The sequence below is a fragment of the Scylla paramamosain genome, chromosome 15 (genome assembly GCF_035594125.1).
Source record: "Scylla paramamosain isolate STU-SP2022 chromosome 15, ASM3559412v1, whole genome shotgun sequence".
In the NCBI taxonomy this organism is placed as follows: domain Eukaryota; kingdom Metazoa; phylum Arthropoda; class Malacostraca; order Decapoda; family Portunidae; genus Scylla; species Scylla paramamosain.
Window position 1 is genome coordinate 5,303,512 of NC_087165.1, and position 24,760 is coordinate 5,328,271.

The 24,760-nt window shown below is 40.9% G+C and overlaps 3 protein-coding genes across 5 annotated transcripts; all 3 read left to right on the top strand.

Annotated features, from left to right (window-relative positions):
* Positions 1-917: 917 nt before the first annotated feature.
* On the top strand, positions 918-7,692 carry LOC135107310 (uncharacterized). Its single transcript, XM_064017008.1, has 2 exons — positions 918-1,056; positions 1,502-7,692. Exon 2 carries the CDS (start codon positions 1,518-1,520, stop codon positions 5,310-5,312), a length of 3,795 nt encoding a protein of 1,264 aa, XP_063873078.1. The 5' UTR covers positions 918-1,056; positions 1,502-1,517; the 3' UTR covers positions 5,313-7,692.
* A 1,594-nt stretch (positions 7,693-9,286) lies between these two features.
* Positions 9,287-13,878, top strand: LOC135107311 (uncharacterized). 3 transcript variants are annotated; one of them, XM_064017009.1, is made up of 7 exons: positions 9,287-9,541; positions 9,890-10,042; positions 11,423-11,619; positions 11,758-11,877; positions 12,021-12,130; positions 12,257-12,471; positions 12,744-13,878. In XM_064017009.1, exons 1-7 carry the CDS (start codon positions 9,326-9,328, stop codon positions 13,701-13,703), a joined length of 1,971 nt encoding a protein of 656 aa, XP_063873079.1. In that variant the 5' UTR covers positions 9,287-9,325; the 3' UTR covers positions 13,704-13,878. The 3 variants fall into 3 exon arrangements, with proteins under 3 accessions (XP_063873079.1, XP_063873080.1, XP_063873081.1); XM_064017010.1 differs by having other exon boundaries at positions 9,298-9,391; XM_064017011.1 differs by having other exon boundaries at positions 9,332-9,391; positions 9,838-10,042.
* Positions 13,879-15,864: 1,986 nt separating this feature from the next.
* Positions 15,865-24,011, top strand: LOC135107307 (uncharacterized). Its single transcript, XM_064017006.1, has 8 exons — positions 15,865-16,118; positions 16,638-16,702; positions 17,691-17,834; positions 18,190-18,830; positions 19,856-20,065; positions 20,780-20,961; positions 21,192-21,377; positions 21,800-24,011. The coding sequence occupies exons 1-8, from the start codon at positions 16,106-16,108 to the stop codon at positions 22,012-22,014; spliced, it is 1,656 nt and encodes a 551-aa protein (XP_063873076.1). The 5' UTR covers positions 15,865-16,105; the 3' UTR covers positions 22,015-24,011.
* The last annotated feature ends 749 nt before the right edge of the window (positions 24,012-24,760 follow it).

Genomic DNA, 24,760 nt, shown 5'->3' on the forward strand with positions numbered 1-24,760 from the left:
AGGTATGAACAAATGTATATTTGCATCATGTGCGATACCAGCAGTTTGGGATTTGGGGCTCTAACGGAGAAAGCACAGGGAAATTTTTTAATTTTTTTATGATTTTTACTTAGGAGCCTTCAAAGTATTTATATGAAAAATAAAATCCAACTTTCTCATTTTTTTTTTTTTTGTACTAGGTTCCACTTAATTTGGAACTAATTATTCTGAGGTAAATGTGTAAAACTGACAGGAGTGCTCTCTTTTAGAGTTTTAAAATTTTGATTTATAAGAGAACAGATGTTGGGAGAAATTAAGGCATTTTATAGAGAGGCAGGTGCTTGTGTAAGAATGCGAGTTTTACAAGTGAAGCGGGAGTGAGGCAGGGCTGTGATGGTTGTTTAGTATTCGCTGTTTCTCTCTCACAGTCTGCCATAATGTTGCATTTTGCCATGCTTTCTATTTGAAAAAGTTATGCCAGTACTGAACTTACTAATTATATGCCTTCTCTCCGGTCCATATGGCATCCCATTCCTTTCTTCTCAGTTACACAACTTATTTACCCCAGCCGGTAAGCCTTGCCATAACAGCGCATACCAAAAACTGTTCCACCGCTAATATATATATATATTTTTTTTTTCCCGAAAATCTTCCTTTGTTTTACTGATGACGCTTAAATGTTGTTAAAGTGTTTTATTTTTGAAATGGTTCACTTCAAGCCACTGACCAACTTCTTTGTCATGTAAATAAAATAAAACAAAATAAATAGATAAATAAAATAATAAATAAATAAATAAATAAATAAATAAATGAATAAATCCTCTGAAAGAAATAAAGCAAAACCCTCTACATTTATGATAAAGACATTTCCGACTTGCTTCTCACAGAAGCAAACGTTTGATACTTTCAGGAGACTGGGAGCACGCAGGCGGCGATAAGCCATCGTATGGTACGAAGCTGTCCGGATGTTTTGTCCAGCCAGTCGGCGAGGTTCATGCGTCACCCTTTGTGCCTTTAGTTGTGTCTCACATCAAGATTTGGAAGGTTGTGTCAGCTTGCCTCTCATCTTGTCAGGACGTAAGTGAAGTTTGCTGCTGAAAGGGAAGACCTAAATGTCTGTCAGTGTCTTAGCTTGTGCAGTGTGAAGAATTTGTTGCCTGTGCTCTCACTGCGCAATGTTACTTTGGGTTCAACATCTAAAATCATAGGACATATGTATGGATGTATGGAAAGCTATAGGCATATATTGACAAACTATAGTGAGTGTGTGTGTGTGTGTGTGTGTGTGTGTGTGTGTGTGTGTGTGTGTGTGTGTGTGTTTGTTTGTTTATTTGTTTTTATGTGTGTGTGTGTGTGTGTGTGTGTGTGTGTGTGTGTGTGTGTGTGTGTGTGTGTGTGTGTGTGTGTGTGTGTGTGTGTGTGTGTGTGATCGTACATATACACCACGCTGTACTCTATGAACTCCTCGAAAATATAACTTGATTTTTCAATGATAACTCATTTTATTTTTCTTTCTTCTCAGAGCGAGCTTCAAGACGATGACAGGCGAGATGAGGGTGGGTGAGGACGAGAGAATCCTTTCTGTAGCAGCTCTGGGTCGTCCTTTTCGTCTAGGGATGCTTTATGATAGCAGAACCGAGAAGATGATCCCTGGGATAACGCTGTGGGACCAGAGTACTCTTGAGAAGAGAACAGTGCAGCAACTAGAGACCAGTGATTTTCACGTGCTGTGTTCCGATTCCCTGGACGACAAAGCCTCTGCGCTGGAGGTAGATGCTTCCCTCAAACTCAGCTTTTTGGGAGGTCTTGTGGACGTCCAAGGAGCAGCAAAATACCTGGATAATAGAAGGAATGCCAACAACCAAGAACGCGTAACTCTATACTACAAATGCACCACTAAGGCAGAGAGCATGACGATGGAACAACTGGGTCAAGGTAAAGTTCAGCATCCGGATGTTTTTGATCACGGCACAGCGACACACGTCGTCACAAGTATAGTATATGGGGCACAGGCATTTTTCATCTTCGACAGAAATCAATCGTCATCAGATCATGACAGAAAGGTAGGGGGTGATGTGCATGACATAATCAAGAAAATACCTACCATACAAATAAATGGGAAAGGCGAGCTAGAAATGTCACAAGACGACAAGAAAAAAACTGAACAGTTTACGTGCAGGTTTTTTGGAGATTATCTGTTGCGTCAGAATCCCACGTCTTTCTCAGAAGCAGTGAAGCTCTACCAAGAACTTCCAAAGCTTCTGGGTATAGGAGGAGAAAATGCTGTTCCTATCAAGGTGCAACTCTACCCGCTTACTCTTATTGACAGGAAAGCCACCAAACTAATTCGAGAGATCAGTATTAACCTTATCAGTGAAACTGAAATGTTTTTTGAGGAAATGCATGAACTGAACATGAAGAGCAAAGATATTCTGAAAACTGATGCAGTAAAAAGTTTCCTTGCTATTCAGAATCAAATGCAAGAGTTTATAAATTTAACAGAGACTTACAAGCGTGTGATACAGAGGGAACTCTCTGTGCTGTTACCTCGGATCAGAGGCGGTGGGGATGAAGAGAGAAGCTTGGTGGACCTCCTCAACAAGATGAATAGGTCACCAGTCAGTGTTCTCGCTCTCCGCTCCTGGCTCCAAGCAAAGAACACTCAGATAAAGGTTCTCAACGAGTATATACGGGCCATGGCTGATATAAAATTTGCCACGGAACCAGGTGATTTGGAGTCCATTGTCATGAGTCCTAAGAATACTTATTGCCTATGCCTAACTATTTCACTGCCATCCAATGATTCCCAGCTAGATAAAATGAAGCAATATTGTCATGAAACACGAACCTCAAACAGTTGCGAGAAGGAAGATCACATGGACATCAGACCACTACAAGTAAACAGTATACCCATGATGGAAGTGGTTGGTGTATTCAGGGACTTCTATAACGCTAATGAGTCCAAGAAAGGAGTTGCTTTTTTAGTGGCACAAGAATTTTCAGAATCTGATGTATTTCATGCTCGTGTGAAATACTACAAGCACGGCAGAATGATAAATAATGATTATGGACTGCCATCAGCGCCGGAGAAGCTGACAGCAATGGTCGAAGATACCACGCACAAAAGTATCACCGTCAGCTGGAGCCCTCCTAAATATGGAACTTCGTTCATCACTTCCTACGTTGTCGGCTGCTGCAAGGACGCCACTGAAGAAGACGTCTCGAGGGTCACTGTAGATTGTGATGTGAGACAAGTCACCATTCCAGGCCTGGCCGCTAACGCGGAATACGAGGTGCGAGTGTGCGGCAGGTGTGAGGTCGGAGATGGTCCAGTAGGAGATGCCAAGGTTATGGTGAAGACTAAACCTGCCAGTAAACCCGAAATGCCTCGAGCACTGAAGGTATCTAAGAAAAAAGTCTTGCTCAAGTGGCAAGCCCCGACGTGTGTGGGCGACGGATGCAGTGTTGAGGAGTATATCATCAAACAAGAGATAGAAACTGATCAATGGGAAGAAAGCCTTCGCGTTCCCTCAGATAAATGTTCATGCAACGTAGAGAGCTTCTCCAACACTGTTCCCAAATTCAAGGTCGCAGCATCTTGTGGTTCAGCTGGACTCAGCTGCGATAGTGAACCGTGCACTGTAGACCTTACCAAACCGCCCACCTGTGAAAACCTAAAGCAGTACCTTTGTGCTAATTCACTTATAGATTCAACCAATCCACACATCTACATACCTGAGCTAAGGCTGGTTTCAAGTAAAGCCAAGGATATGATTGAGAAATATGAGTTTGGAGAAAAAAAGTTTGACGTCCAGGAGAAAGTAATCATGCTGGTGGGCGCCACTGGTTCGGGCAAGACAACACTCATAAATGGTTTTATCAATTACATCTTTGGAATTGAATGGAAGGATCCTTTTCGTTTCAAGATGATCGTGGAACCCAATGTAGCAAATCAAGCTATGAGTCAGACCACCAAAATTACTTCGTACACCATCCACCACCTGGAAGGTTTCCGGGTACACTACACCCTCACCATCGTCGACACTCCAGGCTTTGGCGACGTGAGCGGCATCATGAAGGATAAAGAGATTACTGAAAAAATTCGGAAGTTTTTCACGAATTGTGGTGAAAACGGCATCACTCATATCGACGCCGTTGGTTTTGTTGCCAGCTCTTCACTGCCTAGACTCACCCCAACACAGAGCTACATCTTTGAGCAAATTTTGTCACTGTTCGGAAAGGACATTGCTGACAATATATTCCTTCTCCTTACTTTTGCTGATGGCAAGAAGCCGCAGGTTCTAAGTGGAATCAAAGAAGCTAAAATACCATTTAAGAAGTACTTCAAGTTTAATAACTCTGCATTATATGCTTTCCAAGGTGAAGAACGTAGGAATGAAAATGACAGTGATGAAGAAGATGGAGGTTTTGATACGATGTTTTGGGAAATGGGAGTAAAGAGTTTCTCTCTATTTCTAGATCAACTTAAATTTATGGAAAGCAAGAGCCTTGTTCTTACACAAGATGTTCTCAACGAGAGGAATAGGCTTCAGATCTATGTTGCAGGTATACAGAGGGACATCAGGCAAGGACTCACTACTCTGGAGAGACTTAAGAAAGAAAAAGAAATTCTCGAAAAGCACCATGCTGATATAGAAAGGAACAAAGCCTTTTGGTATGAAGTTGATGAAGAGGTATTTGTGACTGTCCCCATACCTGCAGGCCAGTATGTAACTAACTGTCTTAACTGTAACCGTACGTGCCACGAATTCTGTAAAATCCCTGAGAACAATTTGAAGAAAGGGTGTTGGGTCATGACTGATGGCTACTGCCGCGTCTGCCCGAACAAATGCATATGGTCTGTGCACAAGAACTTTCCATATAAATATGAATTGGAAATAAAAAAGGTTAAGAAAACAGTCGATGAACTTCGTCAGCGTTATGAAGAAGCCAGCAAGAAAAAACTTAGTACAGAAAACCTCATTGAGGAAGTCAATGAAGAGTTTAATGCTTTAAAGGTTAAAGTTTTAGGAATAACACACTCTGTGAGGATGGCTCTTCAGAGGCTTCAAGAAATAGCTCTCAGACCAAACCCGATGACCACGGTGCAATACCTCGACGTTCTTATGGAGAACGAGAAGTGCCAGGGACTTCCAGGATGGCAGGCCAGACTAGAGCAGCTCATCATCGTCAGGAAGGAGGCAGAATATATGGAAATGATAGCCAACAAAGGATTTGATCCGTTCAAGCAATACGCAGAGAAATTAGAGTTAAAGATGATGAATTCGAAGAATAAGGCCTGGGCTAAAGTCTTCCAGTACTTCAAGATGTAGTATAATTAGAAACTAGTGATTCTCTTCGTAGGAAACAAGATCTGAGTAAACACGAATTAAAGGATCTTACTTTTATGCAAGTACATGTACAAGTGTCTGTCTACGAGTATGTATATATTATATATCTTTTCATCTGTCTACGATAAGTAAAAAATAAAAAAAATGTTAGCTTTGCATTTTTATGAATGGTTCCAGTCAGTACTCCTCCCCACACATTTTCCTGTGCTATTTCAGGAGAGGAGCTGTACATAATGATCACCTCCTTCATGTAAAAATATTCAATATCAAGCACACAAGATAGGGATGATTCTGTGATTAGAGATGAACTGTACATGGGAATGATTTTTTTTAATGTAACATCTTTGCATTCATGTTATTTTCTTGCCCTCACGCAACCCCCTGAATGCTTCGCAGCTCCGCTGAGTCTGATACCACAGCCTGACAACTTCTTTTTTATAGATGCTCTTTCTTTCTTTCTTTTCTTTTTTTTTTTTTTTCCAAACATGGTTTTCTGATTATTTTCATGTTCAATTCACTGGACTAAAATGTTTGTAATTTCTTGAAGAACGCCAGCCTTAAGAATAAATTCTTTTTCTCTTTCTACAAAGATGAATTTTGAGAAAAGTTTTATGGAATGTCTCTATGTTGTCTTTGTATTTTTAGAAAATTAATTTGGTTGGTATTACTGTGGCTCCGTATAATAATTAAAATTCTTGACATAATGTACGTAGATACTGTAATATATTGTGCTCATATTTTATCATCTCAAATAACTGGTCAATCTTATTACTTTGGGCTTTTTCTTTTCTTATAATATTAATTATGTTCACACACACACACACACACACACACACACACTCGGATGCCTTTGTGTGCAATGTAGGAGTCAGACAAGGGGAAAATTTATCACCCTTGCTCTTTGTTTTTATATTAATGACATGGAGAATAAGTTACTGGAACATGGTTTTAATTATATTAATTTTAGTGATGATTTTATAAATACATATTTGAAACTTCTAGTTCTTATGTATGCAGATGATACAATTATACTATGTGATACTGAAGAGGAAATGAGGCAGGCATTGTTGGTTTTGTATGATTATTGTAATGAATGGAAATTAAAACTTAATTGTAACAAATCAAAAAATTTTTGTGTTCAGCAGAGGAAGGGTCCACCGAGATAATTATGATTTTGAGTTTGGTAATGAAAACATTGAAGTGGTTGAGGATTACAAGTATTTGGGTATATTATTTAATTATAATGGGAGATTTCGGAAAGGAGAGTTAGATCTTCATGAACATAGAACAAGGGCACTGTATTCAATAATAGGAAAGTATAGGAAGTTTGATTTTCCAGATGCTATGTAAGTTGATTTGTTTAATACCATGGTATTGCCAATAATGACTTACGCATGTGAGATTTGGGGACACTCTGTTGTTAGAGAGATAGAGTTGTTACACTTGAGTTTTTTTAAAACATATATTATATGTACATAAAAGGACTAGTAATGATATGATATATGGCGAACTTGGTGTATATACACTTAATATTTATATTAAGCGTAAATTGATAGGTTACTGGGCGAGAATGATTTCCGGCAAAGAAACTAAATTGTGTTTTGTTATGTATAGGTGTTTACTGCATTTAGATAGGTTAGGTATTTATACTTTACCATGGTTAGCCTGTATCAAGAATATCTGTGATGAATGTGAAATGTTAAGGTTGTGGTTATCACAAAGTGTTCCTAATGTGATATAGGTTAAAAAAGCTATAGAGTTAAGATTGAGGGACCAGTGGATAACAACTTGGCGTAATAACACTGAAACAAAATCTTTATGCAGTAACAATAGGATAATTAAAATGAATTATGGTATGGAAGAATGCATGGTCAAGATGCAGAAGACCAACCGTATTTTGCTGACTAAATTAAGAACTTTGAATAACAAGTTGCCTGTTAATGTTGGTAGGCACACTGGTGTAACTAGAGAAGATCGAATCTATAGTAAGTCTGATGCCGACGTTGTAGTTGATGAATATCATGTTCTTTTCGTTTGCAATAACGCAGATATTGTGATGTTAAGGGCGATGTATGTACCAGAACATTATGCTTGCAGCCCTACATACTTTAAGTACGCTTTGTTGATGCAAACCACGAATGTAAACATTCTTAAAAATTTAACTTTGTTTGTGAAAGCAGTTTTAAGTATGTTTGGGTAAGCTTTGTGTATCTCAAAACCTAATTTTTGTTTTATTGTTAATCACTTGCAAATAGTTATTTTTAGGATTGTAAATTTATACCATTTATTTATTGTAGGAGCTGTGCTCCATACTTTTATAAGTCTGAGCATACCAATAAATACAAAATTCAATTAAAAAAAATTCAAATTCACACACACACACACACACACACACACACACACACACATACACACACACACAATGGTAATCATCATCAACGTCTGAGGCCACTGCGAAGCAAAAGACACATCATCTAACACTGCTCATCTGTCTCAGTTGCCAGAAGTATTGGACAGGAAGTAGAAATTATCTGCAAACTGACACAGAAACCACGAGGTAGAGTAACAAGGGAGCGCTGCCTCTCTTACCAAGTAACTGATCGGAGTCGAAATCGAACTCCCAGCCATTTAGTCTCGAGTCGGCCACTGTACGCAGGATGTAGAGTGGTGGGTTAAGGCAATACCACGCCTCCCTAACTATGTGCTTTGGCGAGGAACACATTTGCTATAATTTCTCATCAGAGAGAGAGAGAGAGAGAGAGAGAGAGAGAGAGAGAGAGAGAGAGAGAGAGAGAGAGAGAGAGAATGGTCCAGTTAAGACACAGGAAGCAACTATCGTCAACATAAAATATAGCCGAGTGACGAACCCACCGCTTAACACAAACACAAACGTCGTGCATCCGTCAGCTAGGGAGGGGGCTGGACAAGGGAAAAACTGTAACAACTTTTTATAGGTATATTGTTATAGCAAGCGCAAGGAATAGCTTCGGAAGGTTGTGCTCGAGCAGGTGGTAGTGGTGGTGGTGGTGGTGGTTGTGATGATGATACTCGCGAAGGTGGTAATGATGCTATTGGTGTTTATGATAGGTGAGATTAAAGTAAAACGAGGCGTGATTGCTTTACACACACACACACACACACACACACACTCTCTCTCTCTCTCTCTCTCTCTCTCTCTCTCAAACCTACTCTAAGATTCTGTAAAATTCTATACTCCCTCTACTTGATATATACTAATGGCAGTTACGGATCCTCAAACTTAAACACACTGGAAAGAGTATTAAGACAGGTCCACAGAGATAAGGAAAGGCCCCTAATGATCTGTGCGTCGTTAGTTTTGTATGTTGTGTCAGCTACTAACATGGGCAGGAAGACCTTTAAATAGAAACTCCTGCTGTCAAGGGTGCTCGTTTTCCTGCGTAGAGCAAACTCGCAAAGGAGTTAAATTGAGTTATTTTTTTTTTTATTTATTTTTTTTTTTAGGCAAGAGACCCATCCTGCAAAAGTCCTTAAGATGCTGACTGGTGTGTGATCTTGTCGGGATGCAACTGTCGAAGAGGAGTTGTATTTCGCATTGCTTCATTAATATAACTCCTCTACTAACTCTTCTACTATACGTATTGTACCACATTACTGTATGCGTATGCAACTTGTAACTATCCATGGTCAAGGTCATGAACTGTTGACAGCAAGATGATGCACAAAAAATGTTTAAATTGTGAAGATTCTGTTGCAAAAAACGTCGAGAACAAACTATAGTCCTCATAATAGTATCCTTCTAAAATGAGAGAGAAAAAAAAAAACGTAGCTGAAGTTAACTAGACTAATAATTTCAGTTATGTTTAATACATTCTTGTTATACTGATGGACGCTGGTTCTTCCGTGTGGTGAATCGAAACACTGCTGATGAAACTCACGATGCTCCGAAAACTGCTCAGACTCATTGCAGGGACTTGACAGAAAGAAGACACAACAGGCTTGTATCTTCCTTGGACATGAGTGAGGTTTTGACGAAGCCAGACGTGACGGAGCCACCCAGCATGGCGGGACAAACGGATCAGGTGGCGCTGCTGTGTGACACGAGTGTTGATCCAGGCGCAGCAAGATCAGCTGGACGTCAGCGGCATTTTGTTCCACTGGCGTCACTGACTGTGCTCATCATCTGCTTGTTGGGACTCGTAATACTAATTTTGTATGGAAGAGAACACTTGGTGAGCACGTGGTTTTCCTTGAAGGAAATGAAATAGAAGAGTACAATGAAATGAAAGCCTCATTTCTTAATTTCCGAAGCTTTGTCAAGGCTGTCAAAATATGTCGTTTAAAAAAAGGAGATAAAAAAAGCGACAATAAACAATACTGTCAATGAAAGATGTGTAATGAGGCAATCAAATGTTAACGAGCACATTTCCAGGCTATCAGTATATATTCCTGACATTAACCTTCCATCCTGCAATTAACACGTAGATAAATATAGCTGGTTTACGGATTCAAAATATTTACATTTCAGTGAGATAAGCAGTATTAGTTACTGGTCAGTGAAATTTCTGTTTTTATCAAAGGGAATGTCAGAAAGAGAGATCGTGCACACAGAAAACAGACAACAGACAACAGAAAAATACGAGTACGATGTGCCCGTGGCTGTTGACACCGCCAGCACGCCGGTGATGGAGCAGGATGCACCAGGGGCCTTGACAGGGACGACTGATAGCAAGGTACTGTGTGTGTGTGTGTGTGTGTGTGTGTGTGTGTGAGCAATAGTAGTAGTAATAGTTTATTAATCTAGTAGCCTTAAAACACAAAAATCCACGTTATATATTAATTTACATGCTAACATACATACTTATACATCTTGAGTATACATTAACCCTATGGAAGTATCTTACAATTTGATGCTATGGCTGCCAGATGGCACCGAGTAATCTAGTAGACTAGGTCTTGGGTGATCAGGCCACCCCATGTGTATTTTTATTTTCAGAGTTTGTTTCTCCTATACCTAAGCAGGTCACAGCTCCCGACTTCGACTTACACCAGGTAACTAATCGCTGCTAGTGAACAGGGGCTACACTGCGAAGAAGTCTGCCTAAAGACTTATGTTCTGCCTGGGATTCAAACCCGGGCCCTCCCGACTGAGTCAGGCGCGCAGCAAACCACTGCGTCACCAGTGTGTGTGTGTGTGTGTGTGTGTGTGTTGGGGGGGGGGGCGAGGGCGGGGGCGGAGGTGGAGGTGGAGGAATGGAGAAGGATGATACTAAGAAGGACGAGAGAGAATAGTGGGATAGGAAATAAAGGTGCTGCTTCTCGAGCTCTCATTTACGTACTGAATAGCTCAGAATTATGAATTATATATATATATATATATATATATATATATATATATATATATATATATATATATATATATATATATATATAAACAAAACACACACACAGATAGGTAGTTTATTGACAACAGCTTACACTAAAAACATGGTAAGTAACATTTCAAGTAATACATAACATTAATTATCAAAACAAATATCAGACGGAACAACTGACTGTAGTCCACAAAATTTTGTCTTAAAGCATTGTTATATTGAAATAACTGGTGAAAAGTTAACGATATACATTCAATATGTTAAGAATTATTTTGCAAGTCACATCAGGTATATATCTGCCAGAGAATAGTTCTTCAAATGTCGTGAGGTCATACATATGCCTAATATCCTGTGTGAGTGGGTAGTCCTGTACCACGTGACGTTTAGTCTGTATTAGACCACACACACACACACACACACACACACACACACACCTCCGCTGGTAGACTATCACGGCCGCGTCTGTTCCATCGGCCTGTTTCAGTAGTCAAGCTGTGTCCACTCACTCGAAAACGCGTGGAAGACATGCTGTGGAATTCATTTATTATACGCTTATGTTTATAGATGCCATTTACCTCAAGCTCAGGATTAATTTTTTTGTACACAACGCATCGGGAAGTAGACTCAATACGTAATTTATCACGCACTATGTTCATAATGTCACCGTCTGTAGGCATTGCAAGTAAAGATAAAGAAAAAGAAAAAAGTAAATAATGATTTTGTAAACGAATCTTGCAGGTTTATTCTAATGGTGTTATACTAGAAATTGATGAAGTCCAGATCGACGAAGAAGTTGTGGAAGAAAACGGTGACTCCTTGGGAACCTCGGATGAGTTGAGAGGTCTCCTGGAAAGCGTGGGAGAAGAACCAACAGACCCGGATGCTGTGGCCTTCCTCCTGCCGCTCCGAGGACACGTTGGAGACCTTGGCATGCGGTTTGTTGTTATGTTTTGCAGTACAATTCGAGCATATCTTTTAAAGTCTTGGGTAATGTGGTGAATTAAAGGATATAAGAATCTGTGCTTTGAGGGTTCTTTTGCCAAATAGTGATGCTCAGGTGTTGGTGTTCGCAGGCTTGGCCGACGCCTCAAGAGTGTGATGGAACAGTCAGTGGAGCATGTCGGCAATGTGTCACAGTTCATCCCAAGCTCCATCCTGGTCAGGGATACACAGTGCGAACCAGAAATCACAAGGTGAGGGCTTAGAATCGCAAGAACATTTTTTTTGTCATAAATCCGTAATCTTCTGCGTGGTGTCCCTGCACCAGAGACAATGGCATATACATTTCATTTTTCAATGAAGGGAATCCCTCAGCAGTAAATGTCCCTCGAGGCAGGTCGCTGGCAGAACACTTCTACGAGGTGCATGGCGTCACGCGCTACTTTGGCCTCCTGACGGACGAAGAGATCATGACGGTAGCTTTGTGGGCGCGGACAAGAGCACCAGGTGTGTGAGTGCGCGTGCGTGTTTCCGTGTGTGTGTGTGTGTGTGTGTGTGTGTGTGTGTGTGTGTGTGTATTACAGGTAAGATGGGATCCGTGTCATCAATCAGTGAATTTTTTGTCTCCGTCAGGAACGCGCTTTGTGTCGCCCACGGCTACTTCTCCTTACCTGGAGATAGCGAAGAACGTAGCGACGGTACAGCCGTCCGCTAATATGTTAGCATCGGCAGTGGCTGACTTCCTTTTAACAGTGCAGGCGCCGCACCCTCTCGTGGTCGTCAAGGCGTCCTTCCACACGGATGCATTCGTGTACCTCCTGCGCTTCTCTGGCATCCGTCCTGCTAAGGTAATCGTATCAAGATGCGAGTCGACCTACGTGATGGTCATTGAGTTCATCAGCAATTATTGTCAATTTCATATCTAAATTTGTAAATTTCCAAATTAATTCGTAGTTTTGTCTTTCTGTAGCAAGTCAAGCAAAGATGCAAGTCTGGAGAGAAATTAAAGATTTTAGAGGTTAGAAAACAGTTTTGCAAATGTTTGGATATTTTCTAGGCGGAGAAGTAGAACTTATGGAAAAGGAAGTGGAAATCATTGTGTGTGTGTGTGTGTTTACAGGTACTGCATTATTACCACACCACCAACATGAGTGAGCTGGCATGGCGAGTGCAGAGCCACCTGGTGTTGTCCTCCTCCCCTGTGATCCTGTTGGGGGACGCAGAAAGCTGGTTCCTTGTGGAAGCCGTCGATCGTCTTATATCTGCAGTGTGGATTCTTCCGTATCCGACGCAGCCTTGTGAAATAGCGCGAACAAAGCAGTCGGAGTTGATAAGCTTTATTTACCGCGCACATGACGACGTCCCAGGCACATTTTTGCAAAAACAACCCATGTTAGCACCTATGGAGTCAGTAATCAGGGCCTCGCACTGGCTTCTTAGTGGCAAGAGGCGCTGGTGGCGAGGATCGTATGTAGTAGCGGCAAACGTGGCGGTAAATTCTGTGGCGGCAGGGGTGAGGCTACTTGGAAATTCCGATGGTTGGCTGCCCTTGCTTCAGTACGACCTCACTTCTACGGGCATTGGTCGACGCCTCTATCAAGAACTGCTAGTGACAAAAGATCTGCTCAAACCTCTATTATCGGGTGATAACTGCAGCTTAATCATTCGTTACCAACAGGAACTCACAGGAGAAAGTAAGGTGAGCGAGATGGCTGTGCATTCCTCCCTCCCAACACTGCTAGTGCCGGCTGAACGCGGCGCCCAGCTGCACGTCGATTGCCGTCGCCAGCACGCAGATCTGCGCTGTTCTGCCCCAAGGGATGCCTGGGCTCCCGTCACGTGTCACGGCTCCCTTCAAGGCGGCCATATCTTTGCGAGGGAGTGTGGAAAAGAAGTAGGTATCCGTGTTGCAGCTTCCCAAGGATGCACAGGGGCACGGGGCATGGTGTGCCGCGGGGGACGTTCCTTGGGTTGCCTCTTGTCCGGCCTGTGTACATCCGTCTCCCTGGCGTCGGCACCCATTTACCAGTGCGCCGGCATCAATCTGGATACCATAGACTTCGAGAAGTTAAGGCCATGAAACATCATACACTGTCTGAAAAACTTTCACAATCCTGGCAACAAACGATCATGAAATGAAAGCCAGAATAATATGTTTATCAAGATGTGCTCGTATATATGTATAAATCAGAAAGGAAATGTTAAATAGACGACATATTCTGACTTGCTGAGCATCAAATTAATTTCTTCTATGTTAGTTAACATGTTTGCAATACTGACTGCATTCTGTCACATGCTGAAGATGAAATCCTAATCAAATGCAGAAAAAAAAAAATCTATTAGTAAAACTGCCTACGCACCTCCACGTGTTATTGGTTCTGTCTAATAGCTTCACACGTGTCAGGGCCCTTCATGTGCTTCAAAAATGTTGGAAGGATTTGGAAAACTGGGCAATGAGTGACGATTATTGTGCAATAATCAAGCTCCATAATATATTTTGTTCTTTCCACAATAAATGGTAAAAAAAAAAAGCTCTCTCTTTGGTTGACTCTCCCGCTGTCAGTTGTCAAGAGACCACCTGCGTGACTCCGAATAGAAGTTACGCTGAGGACATGACCTCAGTTCGGATAATCCCGACGAGGGTGAGAAACAAAGCCGGGGAATACCAGACTACAATGGATAACAAAACTGCTCATCACAAAAGTATTTTCATTCTTTTAATTTCTTTATATTTGTTTTTATGGCCATCAGCCTGGTGTGTGTGAGTGAGTGACTGGGTGGGTGTGTGTGTGAGTGAGTGAGTGAGTAAGTGAGTGAGAGTGAGTCCCAGTAATGAAAGATGAGTCACCAATACTAAAAAAAAAAAAAAAAAAAAATAGATAAGATATAATGCATGAACAACAATAAAAACAAATAAACATACTGTAAATTAATAAACACCTAAAACACACACGCACACACACGCACACACCTGACCTTTCACTGATAAGATTACTCACAAATATTATCAGTATCAGTCGTCACCACCACCTTCACCACCTCTACCACCACCGCCACTACCAGAGCAGTAAACAGACGAAGCCAAGTTCCCCATATAAAGAGTTCTTCACCAACGCTCTCTTTTAGACACATGCTGATGCGGGAAATAAAGAGAGGAGAAAGATAAAATGGAAAGGAATATAAGACTAATTTTCTGTATTAACCAGAAATTCCTAATGAGATGAAATTCTGGTTGTGTATATATATATATATATATATATATATATATATATATATATATATATATATATATATATATATATATATATATATATATATATATATATATATATATATATATATATATATATATATATATATATATATATATATATATATATATATATATATATATATATATATATATATATATATATATATAAAGTTCTCTAAGATACTAAATATAACTCAGACAGCATAATAAATAAGTTTTTTTGTTTATTTATTTATTTTCTATCCTGTCTGGTGAATTGCAATGAAAGCTGCATTCCAGTCTTGTGATTTATGTCTGATTATTAGAAATTACTACTCTCTACTGAGCATAAATGAGAGAAAGAAATACTGCTGCCACTCTAACGTATCAGTGGACACACAGGACAAAGTTATCAGCTGAGACAGGATAGACAATGTTGATATTAAGGCCACTCAAGGTTGTATAAATGTCAAGCAGAAATCGTAATTTAATATTAAAAAAAAAAAAGCTGTTTTACCTGACATTTTTTCGATCTGTAATGGTGATGATGATGACATAATAATAATAATAATAATAATAATAATAATAATAATAATAATAATAATAATGATTACTACTACTACTACTACTACTACTACTACTACTACTACTACTATTATTATTATTATTATTATTATTATTATTATTATTATTATTATTATTATTATTATCATTATTATTATTATCATTATTATCATCATTACTACTTCTACTACTACTACTACTACTACTACTACTACTACTACTACTACTACTACCAGTACTACTACTATTACTACTACTACTACTACTACTACTACTACTACTACTAATACTAGTATATGTTACTACAACTATCACTGAGTGCCATTATTGATACCGATGAAAAATTGTAATGATAAACACCTGCATGCTCTCCCTGACGAGTTTCTCCTTATCTCACTCCCTCAGTATCAGCCTGATAAGATGGTCTATCACCAACCAGCCTTACACCACATTATCTACTTGCCTTCCTCACCTCCCTCCTTCCTTGTGTTACTCGTCACCAAAGCGCACCTTCCCAGCGCCTTGTTCACACCTTAGTGCCACATCTAGCTTAGTGCCTGACCTTGTTTGGATTGTGGCTTTGGAGAAGAGCACAGTATATACTGCCAGGAGAAGAACACGGGAGTGGAACTGAGAGGAAAAGAAGCAAAGCTACCATTTCACTGTACTTCGTCAGATTGTCGTCAATGGCAAACATGGGTGGGTGATATTTTTAAACCTTTGATTGACTTAATTGACTTACGGGTTCTTATCGAGCTGTAAAAGTAGTGTGGTGCAAGTTTACTGTATTTTCTGAAAAGATAAACATTTCCCTAATGGTAAAATAGTGACTAAGTAGTTGAAACTTTTCACTGCTTCTAGACTAGTTGGACTTTTCCTCAATAAAATCGATCACGGTTACTCGGATGAAGTGATGTCAAATTGCCATTTCCTATTGTTTTCCTGTATTGTTCTTGCGTGATTTTTACAGTCAGTTTCGTTACGTCAGCTGATGGCGTCAAAGGTCACATTTTGTCAAGCACTCTTGATAAGCGCGCTACAAACGTTAGTCTTTTGTTAGGAAGTGGTTCCAGTATTTTAGTGAAAAATTAAATTATGTGTATGAGAGAGAGAGAGAGAGAGAGAGAGAGAGAGAGAGAGAGAGAGAGAGAGAGAGAGAGAGAGAGAGAGAGAGAGAGAGAGAGAAAGTCTGTCTGAATCTGTCTTTCCTTCCTGCAGATCAGACTGTGGTGAAAGATGAGGATGTAGCGCGCATGCTGTTTCTCGCCGTCAATCCCACGACAGTAAGTGATGTCTGTTTCTCTGACACAACGCGGTGCAGAGACAAAGCAAAACAAAACCTACAAAACAACGAATAGGAAGAAACGAGCCATTTCTCTCCCTGATTTCACAAAAAATAGGCGAAATATTTGTCCTTTATCCCCATAACACAAAAGAACAGCAGAATACATGTAATGAAATATGTGAATAGAAAATAAGTAAAACCAAATCTAAGAATACACAAAGTAAATAAACATATTAAAAACGTCATTATGATTTTTTACTTTAAGAATTCATTTAAAACAAGCCACAGAAAAACAACGAGACTTAAGCAACGTTCATATATAACACAAAGGGTTTTGATGGCAGAGTTAAACATGCTAATATCATTCACACAAAGGATCTTGAGGCACCAAATAGTAAGAGTGAAGCGTGAGGGAGTGAAATTTGAGAAAATTAATCTTAAGAAGTGCTGGACATCAGGGATCACGGGACATTATGATCAATGAGGCGCATACGGTAAAGTTCAGGAGCATGATGCCATGATGTATGATGTGTGTGTGTGTGTGTGTGTGTGTGTGTGTGTGTGTGTGTGTGTGTGAAATTTCTCGAAAATGGCTGTAATGTTCGTTCCAGTTTTGTAAGTTTCTCCTTGTCTGGTTTTTTAACTAATTAGTCTCTATTTGAGACTGCCTCTCTGTCAATGAATTTCCTCTCATATCAGTGGTGGATAGAAAGGGGAGCAGAGGGAAGAAAGAGTGGGAAGGGATGGGTAGAATATGGGACCCAAAATTATCGCTTTCACCGCACGGGACACGGTAATGTAGGAGCCGTTGTAACTAACCGCAGGAAGGGAGAGAAAAATATATAAAGGAATTTAGATGGATTAGATTTTTTTTGGTCTGAACGCACCCTCTAACGTCGGACGAATCTTCACTTATTATGATGTTGGTGTGAAGATGAATGAGACTAATAAAGTGAAATTGACTTGAGTGATTTTTACGTACACAGCTGGAGGAGAATGACATGGAGGTGGCCTCAACGCCCACATACACAGATGGAGGCGCCGTGGGCTTGGGTCTTTTCCAGTCCACCGGGGATATAAGTAGCGAGGGCGGCTCAGAATCTACCCAGAGGCTCATGGTCAAATTTGAGGTAAGTAAGCTGAACTGTCAGCTGAAGTGGGCTGGGGCGGGCTGGGACAGGCAAAAACAAGATAGGATGGGCTGGGACGGTCAAGAACAAGATAGGACGGACTGGGACGGGTTGAGACGTAGAATAAACGAACGGCAATATAACCACAGACATAGATAGGTAAAGAGTTTTTCGGAACATGGACAAGGTTTGCAGTTCATTGTTTGCAACTCTACTGTAGTATTCTTTATAGCTAGCCACTTGTGCATCCAACTTCCCACCAGCTAAATGACGTGACGATCACCGGTGGCGTCACGCTATAATGTGACGGCCACGCGCCTGTAGTGTCTGCTACACTAACACAGCGTCACGACAGGCGGCGCTCCGCGACCAGAGCATCTACCCTGTGCGACGCGAGCTACAGCTGAGGCTGCTGAAACTGTCCACCATGGAGCTACAAAATGGCAACAACCTCAGCACCCTCGAGAGCAACTTTTCAGACGAAGTGGACCAGCTGAGCAGCAACGAGGAGTACGTGCTGGAGTTCACGGAGATCTTCGAGAGATTGAAATACCCAGTACCAAAAGAAATCAAAGACCAATTCGACAGGATCGTGACCAGCAAGAAAATTCCCTTCAGGAAAGCAGAAGGCAACAAGAAAAAGACATTTTTCGTATACGCCGAAAACAAGATCCTGATGAAGGTGTGCAACAGCCTCTCTGCTTTGGAGGTGTACCAGATGTACACGATACTGTCGGAGAGCAAGGCGGTGGAAGAAGACGACGCAATGAAGGACTTCTTGTCTCAACCGTGCGTGTCCCCCGAGGCCTTGCATAAGGTGAAGGGACTTAAGGACGTGGCCTTCTATTACTTTGTCCTCACACTTATGAGGAAGAAGATGATAAACCGCCTCTATACACACAAGCTCTACTTCCTCCTGGAGAAGCTGAAGCAAATCCTCGGGGAAGAGAAAAAGACCTGCATTCACATCGACCGGGCCCTCGAGATGCTTAACAGGTACTGTGTCTATGAAAATCATTTTCCTGTAATGTGTGTAGTCCTGTACTGTGTCTCTAGTCCTCTACTGTGTCTCTAGTCCTCTACTGTGTCTAATCTTGTACTGTGTCCAGTCCTGTACTGTGTTTCTAGTCCTGTACTATGTCTAATCCTGCACTGTATCTGTATTCCTGTACTGTGTCTCTAGTCTTGTACTGTGTCTCTAGTCCTGTATTGTGTCTATAGTTATGTACTGTGTCTAATCCTGTACTATGTCTAGTCTTGTATTGTGTCTGTAGTCCTGTACTGTGTCTAGTCCTGTACTGTGTCTCTAGTCCCGTATTGTCTCTGTAGTCCTGTACTGTGTCTAGTCCTGTACTGTGTCTCTAGTCCCGTATTGTCTCTGTAGTCCTGTATTGTGTCAGTCCTATACTGTGTCTGTAGTCCCGTATTGTCTCTGTAGTCCTGTACTGTGTCTAGTCCTGTACTGTATCTGTAGTCCCGTAATGTCTCTGTAGTCCTGTACTGTGTCTAGTCCTGTACTGTGTCTAGTCCTGTACTGTGTCTAGTCCTGTACTGTCTGTAGTCCCGTATTGTCTCTGTAGTCTTGTACTGTGTCTAGTCCTGTACTGTGTCTAGTCCTGTACTGTGTCTAGTCCTGTACTGTCTGTAGTCCCGTATTGTCTCTGTAGTCCTGTACTGTGTCTAGTCCTGTACTGTGTCTCTAGTCCTGTATTGTCTCTGTAGTCTTGTACTGTGTCTAGTCCTGTATTGTCTGTATTCCTGTACCGTGTCTCTAATCCTACCCATGTCCTGTACAAGCTACCTATCATACCAGTCACTACTGAAATGTCTCTCTCTCTCTCTCTCTCTCTCTCTCTCTCTCTCTCTCTCTCTCTCTCTCTCTCTCTCTCCCCTTCTTCTTCTTCTTCTCACGATCATGCCATTCCTGTATTTTCCTTTCCATTGCCCCTGCGTCCCTGCCTTTCGTTTTCTTTCTTGTTGCTACAACTCCCTTTCGCTTCATCGTCCAACCCTTCCCGTAGGTACCCTATCGCCTCACATCCGCCGGGGCTCTGCCTCATCTTCCACATGGCTGAGAACCGCATCGGTTCCTCCAAAGACCTGACCCGGGTGCGTGAACTGTTCGAAAAGGTGTTCATGTACGACGTGTTCGTGAAGGTCGATCCCACCGCTGAACAGATCAAGTCCATCATCAGCAAACTGAAAGCTGCAAGGAACAAATTCTACGATAGGTGTGTGTGTGTGTGTGTGTGTGTGTGTGTGTGTGTGTGTGTGAGAGAGAGAGAGAGAGAGAGAGAGAGAGAGAGAGAGAGAGAGAGAGAGAGAGAGAGAGAGAGAGAGAGAGAGAGAGAGAGAGAGAGAGAGACTGTGGTGTTGGTGTGTGTGGTGTGGTGAGTGTAGCGTGTGACAGTTGGTGTTTGTGGTGTGGAGAGTGACCGTAGTGTGGTGACGGTAGGTGACTGTGGCACGAGATGATATCGTTGAATTTTTCAATTAATCTTTATGTAACTCAACCTTCTCATGATATTTACTTTCCCCTCATCGTCTTCCTCTTCGTGATTTATGAGCCTTATCCTTTTTTTCACGTTTTCTCTCTCCTTGTTTCCTCTCCCTCCTTCATACGTAGCCTTTCCTTTAGTCTCTTCTTTTGCCATTCACCTATTTCCCTTCCTTCCCTCCTCCTTTATGTTCCTTTCCATACCAAACTTTTCCCTCCTTTTTTTCATATCCATCCTGTTTTTTCTTTCTTTCACTCTCTTCTTCACTTGAACTACTGTGGCTGTGATGCAGTGCTCTCAATCTAAAGGTTGAGAATTTGATTCTGGCTGACGGCAATTTCCCGGTGGGAGAGTTAACGCTCCCAAAAATCCTGGCTGAGCATTATATATCATTCCTGTTGCAACACAGTAACTTAACTTCCATTTACTTCTTGTCGTTCTGGTCAGCCTGGTGGTGTGGTTTATGGGTCACGGCAGCAAGACGTACCTGAACGTGAAGGAAGGACAGATCCATCGCCGGCTGGACCTGATTGAGCCGTTTACGGAGATCGAGTGGTTCTTCAAGAAGCCCAAACTGTTCTTCATCCAAGCCTGCGCTGTCAAGGATAACCGCAAGAGATTTTCTTCCTGTGAGTGTTGTCATGTTATATATTTTTTCCTTTGTTTGGCGATGCATTTTTAATCATTTGAGTACATGCTTTGGGACACCATGCAGTTAATTTGCTAAGTATTCAACGTCAACCTCAGCGAATGCGTCTCGATGGTTGACCGGGAGAGATTTTCCTTACGGGGTGGACTTGAATGTTTATAGCTACATGAGACTTCACTGATACATTTATTTGTTGCACATTTTTCTCAGCCTCGGGACAAGACCTGAAGGCTCTCTCAACACAAGTAGACTCGGTTGGTTGGAAGGCACCGGCGGGGCGAGTGTGGCAGGAGAAATATGCTGACTACACCGATGTGTCAAACATTAACTGCTTTGCTGACACACTCATCTCCTATGCGACCATGTGGTACCAGCCAGCGGCACGTGACGAGGAGGGTGAGTGAGGCTAAGAAACCAGCCTGTAAGGATGCGATAGATCTAAGAACCAAAACGACACTTCTTGACAAAGCCTAGATTTCCTCTCTGATCACTGGAATACGCTGACTTATATATTCACCTCGGCAAGGTAGTGTTCCTGGGAGAGCTTGGGAAAGAAGGGCAAGACAAGACAGATGAATGGATAAGGTTTGGGGATGGCCTTCGTTTTGCACTGGAATAACAGACTGATAATGATGATGGCGATGATGCAAAGGACTTACCTTACAACTAGAGTAGCCTGTAACAGAGGACAACACAGAAAGATGACTAGAGAAGGTTTGAGGAAGTCTTGCTTTGGAATCAGAGACTAATAATGGTGTTGGTGATGTTATAAATGAACTTTATAACTAACATCACCATCATTGCCTTGTCTGCTGCAGGTTCTCTCTACGTGGACACTCTCGTCGATCAGCTGCGGGACCACGGTAGTCAGGAGAGCATCGAAAACGTCCTGCGTCGCGTGCACTACAACGTGAACACCGTGAGTTTGCAGCACAACGAGCCTGGCCAAGGAGAGGTGCAGTGGAAGCAGGCTCCTTACTTCGAGTCTTCACTTCAGAAGGAGTTTATCTTCCCCAAGAGCACCAACACGTAGGGCTCTGGCTTGCGAGGGTCAGAATTGAAGGCTACAATGTGAAAAGACTGATCAATGTATGATAAGCCAGTGGTGTCATATGATCCCGTTGTTGCAGTACCATTGTGTTAACTCATTACCGTGTTATGTGGCGACCTTTGTAAACACGTATCTTCAAAAGACATTAGAGAGAGAGAGAGAGAGAGAGAGAGAGAGAGAGAGAGAGAGAGAGAGAGAGAGAGAGAGAGAGAGAGAGAGAGAGAGATTATTACCCTGATGTGTCACTTTGTACCCATACCGGTGAATTTCAAAAGTAACACACGCAAAACTCTTGATATAACTAACCTCAATATAAGAATAATCAAATAATAACGAAACACTTAAATCTACCGAACAAGCCTCGCAATGAACAAGCTATGGGTCGCTGAAAAAAGCAGAGGTTCGCTAAATGTGACACAGTCGCTGAATTTTATGTTACTGATAGGGATGGAGGGCGGGGAAGATGGTGGCGTCCATGGGTGGTGAGTAATAACAAGCCACAGGCCTTTGTGTATCCTTCCTCGCTCCCGTCATCCGGAGTTTCCACTGCTTGAATATTCATTACTGAGTGAATCGTCTTGGATACTGAAGAGGTTTACAAAAAGGCCTCATCGTAATGGCTGTTGGCTATAATGGCCTTTCGGTTATAGCGACCTAACCTTTTACTAGTTGGTTCGTAATATCCAGGGTTTACTGCACGATAAAAATAGTAGTAGTAGTGGAAGTAGTAGTACCAACAGTAGTACTCTGTTCGAGAACTTCAGAAAAATAAGCACCTCCTAGTAACAATTAATGTTATTGTCTTTACTGGAAAATATGCCGGTATGTACGTGTACATATTCTTTGTGTGTCCCATAATGAATATTTTGTTAGAAGCAGGTTGCAGTGTTATGCAGTAGACTAAAGCTTACCAAGACTTAGTATTACCTCATAAATCTGTGATTGTTAAGTTTTAAAGCGTGCCATCGTTGGCGTTGTTTCCTGTAAACAGTCTATCATTTTGTTGAGATGTTTTATAAAATCTGGTCATATTAATAACATAGAGTTCCGAGATGTGTCCTGCAACTTTTGACTTGTGGTTATTTGTCGTGTAAACACTAAATTCACGAGCAAGAAGGACAGGATGAAAGTGCTGCACGCTGGGGACAGGCTTGGCTCCTCCTGTCTCTGTCACCTTCCCCTTTTCGAGTCACTGAGAGGGTTTGGTCATTCTGCTCTTGGATTACTATGTTAGGTTAGGTTTAGTGATGAAATTATCTTAAATCGCACATGACGGGTTGGTGATTCTACTTATCGTGTATAAGATTGTATATATTGATGAGTGATGCATATGCTTACAAAAATTATTATAATAGAAAACATGAAAAAAAAGAAGAGAAAGAAAAAGTTAGTCAAATCTGTTAAATGAAATGCCATACATTACAAGTTTGATTTGTTTTAAATTTCTTCCTTTCACACACCAATCCAAATTGATCAACCAACCTCCTGAATCCATCCTACTACTACCAAAGAAAATACTTCTTGCAGCAACAGTAACAGTGGTAACACTAAAAACCTGCCGAGACGGTAATTACTCTCAGTGGTCTCATAAGCACTGGCGCAGGTGGGTGCTGTGAACTTGCTTCTGACCCACTGTGACGTCCATGAACGTTTCCCTTCGTGTCTCACAAAACAAAGGAGCAGTCAAAACCTGTCCTCTAAAGACAACTCCCCTCACAAAACAATAAGTACACCTAAAACACTTACACCTTCCGCTCAAAATTATTTAGGGTGAATTATGATTATTCTCACACCTTTCCTGTGATGTCGAAAATATTCTGAGATAGAGATTTTTCAAGTTTTAAGGTTCCCATATGAAAAAGACTAAAAATATTAAAATCAAGAGAATTCTTTCAAAGTTACTTATTTTAAAAGAAGAAAAATTGGAGAATATTATCGATGTTATATGTTCACATGAATCAATAAAAAGTGGTTTTCGACTTTGTGTTTTTTTATTTTTTTATTAAGAGTGAATTACGATTATCCTCGCACCGTTCATGTGATATCGAAAAGATCTTTGACATCCACACACTGCCTCTCCTGTAACCAAGGGGCATTTCTTTATTATCAGGTAAAATTTTTGTAATAAGCCAAACTTATTGTCCTATCCACTCCTACGCTGACGATACTTCTCGTTTTCCACGTGTTTTCCTGACGTCCAGCTCTTCAGGAATTAAGCAACTGATAAGGCGATTCCACAGAATGGCCGACTTCTGATCTTTCTAACATTTTTTACTGAGTCAGACCAAATTTAGTGTTGTTCAATTCCTCCATCTGTCAACTCCACACAACCTGCCAGCTAACTACACTTTATTGAAATGATTATAGAAATAATAATTATGATAATGACAATGAAGATGATGATGATGATGAAGATGATGATGATGATGATGATGAGGATTCTACCAACAATAACAATAACAAAAATAATAATGACTAACAAAATAGTAATAAAACTAATAATAGTAATAATAATAATAATGATGATAATAATACCAACAATAACAACAGCAACTGCAACGACAGTGGTAATAATAATAATAAAAAAATAATAATAACTATTATTATTATTATTATTATTATTATTATTATTATTATTATTATTATTATTACTATTATAATTACAACAACAACAACAACATCATCATCATCATCAACAAGAGCAAAACAACAGGTGGCGCCATGAGGT